This window comes from Haematobia irritans, chromosome 2 (assembly GCF_050003625.1).
Source record: "Haematobia irritans isolate KBUSLIRL chromosome 2, ASM5000362v1, whole genome shotgun sequence".
In the NCBI taxonomy this organism is placed as follows: Eukaryota; Metazoa; Arthropoda; class Insecta; order Diptera; family Muscidae; genus Haematobia; species Haematobia irritans.
In genome coordinates, this window is record NC_134398.1 from 207,216,756 (window position 1) to 207,227,806 (window position 11,051).

General features: G+C 34.0%; 2 protein-coding genes across 2 annotated transcripts; one reads left to right on the plus strand and one right to left on the minus strand.

The window, feature by feature from the left end:
* Nucleotides 1-19: 19 nt before the first annotated feature.
* On the minus strand, nt 20-3,655 carry LOC142227016 (pyruvate kinase-like). Its single transcript, XM_075297324.1, has 2 exons — nt 2,189-3,655; nt 20-275 (listed from the first exon to the last, which is right to left on the minus strand). Exons 1-2 carry the CDS (start codon nt 3,552-3,554, stop codon nt 49-51), a joined length of 1,593 nt encoding a protein of 530 aa, XP_075153439.1. The 5' UTR covers nt 3,555-3,655; the 3' UTR covers nt 20-48.
* A 6,292-nt stretch (nt 3,656-9,947) lies between these two features.
* Nucleotides 9,948-10,772, plus strand: LOC142224956 (uncharacterized). Its single transcript, XM_075294733.1, has one exon. The coding sequence runs from the start codon at nt 10,024-10,026 to the stop codon at nt 10,384-10,386; it is 363 nt and encodes a 120-aa protein (XP_075150848.1). The 5' UTR covers nt 9,948-10,023; the 3' UTR covers nt 10,387-10,772.
* Nucleotides 10,773-11,051: the final 279 nt, after the last annotated feature.

Genomic DNA, 11,051 nt, shown 5'->3' on the forward strand with positions numbered 1-11,051 from the left:
TAGAAAGAAAATCGAGGAATTTTTCATGTTTTAAATATCTATTGTTATTTATTTTTTTGTAGACTTAGCCTCAATATTAATCATACAGTCTATGTCATCTTTTTCAAAGAAGGCATATACTACTCGCAAATTATTGGCAAAACCTGCGGCATCCTTCCAAGGTGACATTATTAGAACAGTATCACCAGAACTTATAATTTTCATATGCTTCGCAATGTTCATAGCATATTGTATGCGTGCATCCACATTGTTCATCCAATTGTCATCAGATTTTTCTGAAAAACAAGAAATTAAGTAGTTCTCGAAAGTATAAAAAATTTTTGAAATTAACTTTTAGATCTAATAGCTATTCAATATTGTGTTCTGATAAAAAATTCTTCATACTCTTCGATACACCGCATATACACCTCATTCAAGTTGTTCGTGGTAGAGAATCTGGTAAGTACTTAACCTAAAAAACCACAACAATGCCTAAAAATCACTCTACACTGAACCCATGTTGCCAATATTTGTCTGGATCTTGTCCCCAAACTAGGACGCTTTCGTCCCCAAAAATTTATATTGAAGTTCCTCACAAAAATCCCCAATAAACTTGCAAAGTTGTATAATACAAGTTAATACGGACTTAAGTTCGGCCGGGCCGAATCTTATATACCCACCACCATAATTTTTTCCTTTGAAAACTCTTCGTCGAGTTACTTGAAAATATATAAAATTTCAGGTGGATTTGATGACAGATACTTTGCCAAGCAAACATATACACCAACATGAAAATCGCCAGAATTAGCACATGGGTTTATACCAAAACGTGAACCGATCCACACAATATTCGCTACACCTATTTATGGTCGCAAAATACCTCTACATTTTGGATTTCAGGCAAATCGGATAAAAATTGTGGTGTCTAGAAGCCCAAGAAGTCAAATCGGGAGATAGGGCTATATAAGGAGTATATCAAAATGTGGATCGATACGCCCGGTATTCGGCTTACTTATGTGTGGACTCGACATACCTCTAGATTTTGAATTTCAGGCAAATCGGATAAAAGTTTCGGTGTCTAGAAACCCAATACCTTAAATAGGGGGTCGGTTAGCTTGAGGGCTATATCAAAATTTTGAACGATATAGCATATCCTCGAACTTGATCTGCATGCATACAAAAGTTCAGCACGATAGCTTCTTTATAGAAGACTGACATGGTTATATAGCCATAAAATTTCTCCCTGATCAAGAAAATATGTACACTTTATGTAGTCGGAAATTAATATTTCGATGTGTTACAAACGGAATGGCAAACCTATTATACCCCTATCCCCTATCACCATTTTATGGTGGTGGATATTAAAATATGGGTCACAACTGTCTAAGGTTGTGGGTTCGATTCCTGCTTCGGCCGAACACCAAAAAGTTTTTCTGCGGCGGATTATCCCACCTCAATAATGCTGGCGACATTTCTGAGGGTTTCAAAGCTTCTCTAAGTGGTTACACTGCAATGTGGAACGCCGTTCGGACGCTGCCATAAAAAGGAGGCCCCTAAGCTAAATGACAAAGCTTAACATGGAATCGGGCAGCACTCAATGATAAGAGAGAAGATCACCACTGTGGTATCACAATGGACTGAATAGTCTAAGTGAGCCTGATACAACGGGTTGCCACCTAACCTAACCTAACCTAAGTGAGCCTGATACATCGGGCCGCCACCTAACCTAACGTAATCTACTACCCCGTACTAATTTGTTATAGAACCAAGTGTTGAAAACATTTACTTATCGGACCATACCTATATCTCCTAGATTTAAACGGACATTCTACACAAAAAAAAACATATTTACGGTTTCAACCTCAAAATTATTGATTTAAATATATTTTTTTAGAAATTGTTTCAATCATGGCATTGAAATAACAATCACCAACATCAGTTGAAGAATTCATTTTTGTGGTTGAAATGAATTTTGATTAAAAATTTAATTGAATCTATTAATCTTTTCATTATTTTTTTTTTTTTAATTTTTTATGATTGAATTTTGTTTTGCTTAAAAATTTAATTTAATCAATTAATCTTTTCATTAAACTTTTTTTTTCAAATTTCAATTGAAAAAAATTTTTAAATATTTTTTCTGTGTAGATCTGACTGAGTTTATTACACGAATTTCGTGTTTTTGTCCTAAATTCATCACTTCCATACTCACCAGTATACAGCATAGGTATTACACCACGATGCAAATAACACTGCCTATAGGTACGAGAGCATCTAGTCACTGCTAATATCGGACATCTAGGGCGATATCGTGCCAATATATATGCGGATCTTCCCGATGTAGTTAGAACAATAATTGCTGAAGCCAAAGAATTTTTAGCGGTACCAACAGCACTCAAGGCTAACGAATGGACCGCATCGATCACAGCAGGATTCTTGAAAATCGCCTCCGTCCTACCATTTAGATAAGGTAAAGCCAATTCAAATTCACGTACAATTGCATCCATCATTTGAACACAAGCCTCTGGATATTTCCCTGATGCAGTCTCACTTGATAGCATAACACAATCGGCACCATCGAGAACAGCATTACCTAAATCGGCAATTTCGGAACGCCTAGGCGACGTTTTATAACGCATAGAGGCCAATAATTTAGTGGCTATAATTATGGGTTTACCCAAACGATTGCAAAGAGAACTAATTGCCTTTTGAATAAGAAATATTTTAGCGGGTGGTATATAAAGGGCTATATCACCACGATCCAATAGAAGTCCATCGGCAGCAGATAATATCTCTTCAATATTTTGTAAACCCATGAGACTATCACATTTTGCCAATATTTTTATATCCTTGCCTTTCTCACCCAATATGGAACGAATTTCATCTATATCAGCAGCATTGCGAACCGACGACGCAAATATCATATCAATATTGTTTCTAAGAGTAAATTTCAAATCATTGCGATCTTTTTCCGATACAAATGGTAAATCGATGTGAGCTCCTGGCATATTAACTTTTTGACGAGATCCTAGTTTTCCTCCCCGAACCACTACACATGTGACAGAGTCGACGCCTAACTCCTTCACCCGTAATTCCAAGGCACCATCATTTATATACACCACACTTCCAGGAAGCAGAATATCAATAATTTTCTCATAATCGACATAGGTAAAATTTCGATCCCCTTTGTCCATAAAATCACGATTTATAGACAAACGAAAAGTGTCATCAGGTTTCAATTCAATTTCCGCATCAGGTCCAGCATTTAGAATTCCAGTTCTTATCTCAGGACCTTTTGTATCTAAAGCTATAGCGATTTGTATGGTGTAGCCCATTTCATGGGAGCACTTTGCGCTTATTTCTCTTAGCATTACAATTGTTTTCTCATGGAATTTTTGTGTATCATGGGAGAGATTCAATCGTGCTATTCTCATTCCGGATAATATCATTTGTCTTAGGGTTTCTGGATTTTGGGAGGCCTTTGATATTGTTGCAATAATTGTGGTCAAACGCTGTTGTGTTGCAGGTTCGGTGAAATTGAGATGACACACAGTCTCAAGATTTTTGGCCTCGTCCATTTTTTTTGGATTTTTTTTCTCTATTTAACAAAGAATTTTTATTGCCATATGCCGAAAGAAATTTATATGAATTTAAAATTCAATTAGGGTAGAAAGGTGAAAAAATTGTGTATGGTAAACTTCAATCGATAAGGTAAAGATACACTCAAAGAAAAAAATTATTTGGATCAAAAAAAAAAATATAGACCTTTTGGTTTAGATTCTGAACCAAAGATGATGTTTCTTTCTAGGCTCTATGAAATTTAAATTAACGTATAGATTTTATTTTTATCGAATTTTTTTCGATTTTTTTATAATAAAAAAAATAATTTATTTGGATCAAAAAAAATAGACCTTTTGGTATTGATTCTGAACCAAATATGCTGTTTCTTTCAATTAAAGACATTTTTTAGAGAGCTGTCTAATTTTAAATCTAGGCTCTATGAAATTTAAATTAAGATATAGATTTTATTTTGATCGAATTTTTATTCAATTTTTTTATTATTTATTTTTTGTGATTGATATACAAATAAATGTCGAAATTATAAAAAAAAAAACAAGTATTTACGGGCTTAAGTTCGACTGAGGCGAATCTTAAATACCCACCACCATGAATATAATTAATAAATAAAATAATTGCTTCCTTTGAAAACTCTTCGTTGGGTTATTTGAAAATATATAGAATTTCAGGTAGATTTTATGACATATACTCTGCCAAGCATGAACCGATCCACACCATATTCGCTACACCTACCCAGCAAAAAAATTTGGATGTTCTTCTAAAGGCATGACTTTAAAAGCATGTTCTCCCAAAGATGTTCTTAATTTAACTACACAGGATGTTCTTTTAATTCAATTTTGTATAACTCGCTTCGTTCACATTTTTAATAGGTAATTTTAACTTTTTTTGTTTCAAAGAGGGTAAAAACAGAGTAAGTATTAAAAAATGGTATAAATTATTCAAATTTTGCCGAAAAAAATTGCTAAATCTAGAAAAATTGAGAATTTTTGAAAATATTATTTAGAGCAAACGTTTCAAATAAGCTTTATTATGTATTAAAAATCATACAAAATTATAAACATTTTTTATTTGGCAAAATATCACAAAATTATTTAATTCACCTTAAGAAGTTATGCAAATTCAGTGCAACGGTTGTTGAAATGGTGGACATCCGTCCTATGACAAGCCCATGTTAAATTCATCGCTTCTGCGCCAATTTTGCACATTTTCACTACATTTTTAGCGACGCTATTTACGGACCTAAAATACCTTTAAATTTTTTATTTCAGTCAAATCGGATAAAAATTGCAGTATCTAGAAGCCCAAGAAGTCAAATCGAGAGATCGGTCCATATGGGGGATTTATCAAAATATGGATAGCCCATATTCGGCGTACTTATGTATGGACCCAAAATACCTCTAGATTTTGAATTGCAGGCATATCAGATAAAAATTGGTCAAGTCAGGAGTTCGGGCTATATACTCGTAGGGGCTATATGAAATTGTGGACCAAATCACACCATATTCGGCTAACTTATTTATGCACCCAAAATACACCTAGATTTTGCAATTCAGGCAAATCGAATAAAAATTGGGATGTCTAGACGCTCAAGACCCCAAATCGGGGGTCGGTTTGTATGGCGGCTATATCAAAATCTGGAGCGATATAGCCCATCTTCGAAATTGACCTGCCAGCAGATAAAAGAAAAGAAAAACAATTCAGCACGATAGAATATCTTCCTGATCAAGAATATATATAGTTTATGTGATCGAAAATCGATATTTCGATGTGTTACAAACGGAATGACAAAAGTATTATACCCCCATTACTCTGAGAAAAATATTGACCTAGTATGGAAGATTATGCAACTTAAATTTGAGGAATCGAAATTTACCCAAGGTTAAGGACAAAATTCTTTAAAATAATGACATTTTAATTAAATGAAAGTTTATAATCCTTGCACGATAGAATATCTTCCTGATCAAGAATATATATAGTTTATGTGATCGAAAATCGATATTTCGATGTGTTACAAACGGAATGACAAAAGTATTATACCCCCATTACACTGAGAAAAATATTGACCTAGTATGGAAGATTATGCAACTTAAATTTGAGGAATCGAAATTTACCCAATGTTAAGGACAAAATTCTTTAAAATAATGACATTTTAATTAAATGAAAGTTTATAATCCTTGCTCCAAATTTTTTTTTCATTAAATTTAGGACACAAATCTTGAAATTTTCCGTCTCTCTGCTGAAGCTGTAGATCTTTGAAGTAAGGCAAATTTTCCTTAACATAAAGACAAACATTTTTAATTTAAAGAAATCGTCTTTAACCCAAGTGACATATTGCATTTTTAAATTTAAGATAAAATTGCTTCAAATATAGGCTAACACTTATTTTAAGGATTTACATATTTGGTTTAAAGTTTTTTTTTTAACACTAAGAAAACTGTTTTTACTTTGAAATAACTTTCATAATTTGGATTTTAAATTTGAATTTGTTTGTACATAAATACCTTTATTAATATATCGCAAAAAGAGGATAAAAATTCGATGAATGAGATCAGTATCCAAAATCTTTGGATCCAAGTAAACTTTTTTTTGAGTGTACATTCTATATCGGTGGGTATAAAAAACTAACTCTGCATCGTAACATACAAAATTCTCAAAATAGGTCTCTACATTTGAAGCTTTTTTATATATTCTGTGGAGAAATTCTGAGTCGATTTAGCGTCCGTCCGTCTTTTGAAATCACGCCTACCCAAAGAAAGAAGCCATTGCTTTGCATGATGGTACAAATAGTTATTGTGGATATAGGTCCGATGATATTGCAAATGGACCATTTTAGACTACTTTAAGGTATAGCTCCCATATAAATCCAAGTTTCACTTGCGGAGCCTCTTGGAAAAGCAAATTTCATCCGATCCGGTTGAAATTTCGTACGTGATGTTAGTATATGCATTCTAACAATATGCAAAACCGATCTCCAGGTTTCACTTGCGTAGACTCTTGGAAAATGGTGTGAAAAGGTCAATGTTTTGGTATAGCCGCCATATAGAACGATCTTTCGATTTGACATTTTAGGCTTCTAGACACCGAAATTTTGATCAAATTTGTCTGAAGTTCAAAATCTTGATGTATTATAGTCTATGGATCTATAGACCGAATATGGAGTGTATCGGCCCATGTGTTGATTTAGTCCCCATATAGACCATTCTCCCAATTTAACTTCTTGAGCGTCTATATATCCTGTTATTACCCGATTCACAGTAAATTCAAAATCTTGATATATTTTAGGTCCATAAATAAGTGAGCTGAATATGATGTAAATCGGTCCATGTGTTCACACAAAAAAAAGTTCACGAAAATTTTCCCAATTAAAATTTTAATTGAGTTTTAAAAAATATTCAATTAAAAATGTAATTGATTCAACAAATTTTTTAATTGAAACAAAAATCAATCACAAAAATTAATAGTATTATTTATTTTTTTTAATTGGATCAATTAATTTTTATATTGACTTTCAATTAATTTTTTAATTGATACTATCATTTCTATGATTGAAGACATTTCAATCACAAAATTAATTGGATCAATTAATTTCGTGATTGAATCAGTAAAATGTTTTGTTTTTGTGTGTTGGTATAGCCCCCATATAGACCTATGTATGTTACGATTCGGCTTCTAACAGGTTGGCTGATAAGTCCCCGGTCTAAGAAAGAAAAATACATTTTTTTGTCAAAATTCGTTTTTATTATTCAACATAGTTCCCTTCAAGAGCGATAGAACGATTATAACGACCTTCCAATTTTTTGATACCATTTTGGAAGTACTCCTTCGGTTTTGCCTCAAATTAGGCCTCAGTTTCGGCGATCACCTCTTCATTGCAGCCAAATTTTTTTCCCTGCAAGCATCCTTTTGAGGTCTGAGAACAAGAAAAATCACTGGGGGCCAGATCTGGAGAATACGGTGGGTGGGGAAGCAATTCGAAGCCCAATTCATGAATTTTAACCATCGTTCTCAATGACTTGTGGCACGGTGCGTTGTCTTAGTGGAACAACAGTTTTTTCTTCTTCATATGGGGCCGTTTTGCCGCGATTTCGACCTTCAAACGCTCCAATAACGCCATATAATAGTCACTGTTGATGGTTTTTCCCTACTCAAGATAATCGATAAAAATTATTCCATGCGCATCCCAAAAAACAGAGGCCATTACTTTGCCAGCGGACTTTTGAGTCTTTCCACGCTTCGGAGACGGTTCACCGGTCGCTGTCCACTCAGCCGACTGTCGATTGGACTCAGGAGTGTAATGATGGAGCCATGTTTCATCCATTGTCACATATCGACGGAAAAACTCGGGTGTATTACGAGTTAACAGCTGCAAACACCGCTCAGAATCATCAACACTTTGTTGTTTTTGGTCAAATGTGAGCTCGCGCGGCACCCATTTTGCACAGAGCTTCCGCATATCCAAATATTGATAAATGATATGACCAACACGTTCCTTTGATATCTTTAAGGCCTCTGCTATCACGATCAACTTCATTTTACGGTCATTCAAAATCATTTTGTGGATTTTTTTGATGTTGTCGTCGGTAACCACCTCTTTCGGGCGTCCACTACGTTCACTGTCCTCCGTGCTCATTTCACTACGCTTGAATTTTGCATACCAATCAATTATTGTTGATTTCCCTGGGGCAGAGTCCGGAAACTCATTATCAAGCCACGTTTTTGCTTCCACCGTATTTTTTCCCTTCAGAAAACAGTATTTTATCAAAACACGAAATTCCTTTTCTTCCATTTTTTTTCACAATAACAAAAGTTGCTTCACAAAAGACGCTCTATCTGACAAACTAATTGACTTACAGACGTCAAATTTTGACACGAATCATTTGAAGGTTGGTACTATATACAAATAATATGCATTTAATACTAGCGACGCCATCTATGTGTCAGACCGGGGACTTATCAGCCAACCTGTTAGATACCGCAATTCTTGTCCGATTTCTTGGAAATTCCAAATCCAAAAATATTTTAGGTCAATAAATAAATGTACCGAATATGGTGTAAATCGGTCCATATAGACCGATCTTCGCAATATTTATCTGAGTTGCCTGAAATTGGAAATCTAGAGGTGTATCTAATATGGTTTGTATCGGTCTATTTTTTTTTGTTATAGTCCTCTTATATAGAGCGATTTGCCCATTTGATTTCCATGGGGACTACACATCCCAATTTTGATACGATTTACCTGAAATTCGAAATCTAGAAGTATCTTAGGTTCACAAATAGCTGCACCGAATATGGTATGTTTCGGTTCATGTTTTGATACAGCCCCCATATAGACCAATCTCTCGATTTTAATTTTTTGGCTTCTAGGTTAGGTGGCAGCCCAATGTATCAGGCTCACTTAGACTAGTCAGTCCATTGTGATACCACATTGGTGAACTTCTCTCTTATCACTGAGTGTTGCCCGATACCATGTTAAGCTCAATGACAAGGGACCTCCTTTTTATAGCCGAGTCCGAACGGCGTTCCACATTGCAGCGAAACCACTTAGAGAAGTTTTGAAACCCTCAGAAATGTCACCAGCATTACTGAGGTGGGATAATCCACCGCTGAAAAACTTTTTGGTGTTCGGTCGAAGCAGGAATCGAACCCACGACATTGTGTATGCAAGGCGGGCATGCTAACCATTGCACCACGGTGGCTCCCTAGGTTAGGTTAGGTATAGTGACAGCACAATATTTCAGGCTCACTTAGACTATTCAGTCCATTGTGATAGCACAGTGGTGAACTTCTCTCTTATCACTGTCAATTTTAAAAAAGTTATCCTTAATATTGTTTAAATTGTGTATCCTAAAATTAAGGTTGCATAGTCTTGCATATTAGGTAAATATTATTTTTAGTGTATAAGGAACCGGAAGTGTGTCCTTGCACAAGTTTCAACAAACAGGTTTATCTAAAAAAAATGCTTTTAGACCCATTATTAAAAGGGGCATTGACTATTACTTAATGCAATTTGAAATTAGATAATGACCTTACGACATATCAATGAACTTGTTGATATAGATGTGTGGTTTGCATTTCTTTTTTTTTTCTTGATTACATTCATCTTGTAAACATCTTGCATTATTTTTCATTAGAATAACGTGTGGTAAACCGCATTCACCGCATAGGCCTACCTTAACTCGAGGTCAACTGGCATAGATGACAAGAGAAAAACAAATCAATAGGGCTTAAAACAAATAAACCAAACCTTTTTTGTTCAGGCAAAAACAAAATGGTAATCCATTTACATAATATAGACGATTGGCAGGCAAGGAAGAACGTAAAAATTGGCAGTTGAAACGCAATAATGGAAAAATACAGCAAAGAAAAATCTATAAAACCCATGGTTCAAGTACGAAACCAAGTTAGTATAACTAAAAACGTTAGTTACATCGAATCTATAGTCAAATCTGAAAAATATTTTACTGCATTATGGCCAATACTGCTGTACAAAAATGGATGTCAAATGAAATGGAACGATTATCCTCGAAATGGGAGCGATATAAACCAGCCTGTTCTGGCTATAATCGTATTCACTCCATTCGTCTATCAAAGAGTGTAACACACATGCTTAACAATCAATTATCAGCACAGGATCGTTTAGAGTGTGGATCGGTGGCCTCAGTATCAACCAACAAACAACGAAGACCATCATCGCAAGTCTTGAGCCGAAACCAATCATCATGGGAAGAAGTATATCCTGAAGTACGAATGCAATGTCATGAGTCAGAGAGTACCAATGACCAAACACATAAATTTACCTACTATCGGAATTGTTCAACAAGGATAACATAAAGGTCCTTTATGGGTCCTTTGGAATAGATTTTGTTTTAACATGCTTACTAATGTGCAATGAACATGGAATACCATGTACATGCATTGAGAGTACCTTGAAGCTAACATTTTAGCTTTTGTGGCATTGCATTTGAAATGTATAAAATTTGTGCTACTTGCAGCAATGCGCCAATAATGTTAATTTTTAGTTTAAATAGAAAATAATAAAAATACGAAATAACCAGCTTTTTGTTATGTGGAGTGTATTAAATCCAAAAATAAATATTTTTATATTGTCTAAATAGAAATCCTGCGACCATTTAAATAGTGAAAACTATGTAAAATCTCTCTTTATTTAAATGTTACAAAATTTATCAACCGAATAAATTATATATTCAACAAAATAATTACATAACTTTTTTAAAAATCAATAAAAAAAATTACATAGAATTTTTTCTTTTATAAAAAATTTTTGAAAAATTTTATTTTTATAGAAAATTTTATCAAAATTTTATTTCTATAAAAAATTTCGTCAAAATTTTATTTCTACAGAAAATTTTATCAAAATTTTAGTTCCATAGAAAATTTTGTCAGAATTTTATTTCTATACAAAATTTTGTCAAAATGTTATTCCTATAGAAAATTTTTGCAAACTATTATTTCCATAGAAACATGTTGCAAAATTT

What these genes read in the sequence shown, in the direction of transcription:
- LOC142227016 (XM_075297324.1), bottom strand. Translation starts at nt 3,554, where the DNA reads ATGGACGAGGCCAAAAATCTTGAGACTGTGTGTCATCTCAATTTCACC. An exon ending in AATACCTATGCTGTATACTG is followed by an intron (nt 276 to 2,188) that starts GTGAGTATGGAA and finishes CTTGTTTTTCAG; the next exon opens with AAAAATCTGATGACAATTGG.
- LOC142224956 (XM_075294733.1), top strand. Translation starts at nt 10,024, where the DNA reads ATGGCCAATACTGCTGTACAAAAATGGATGTCAAATGAAATGGAACGA.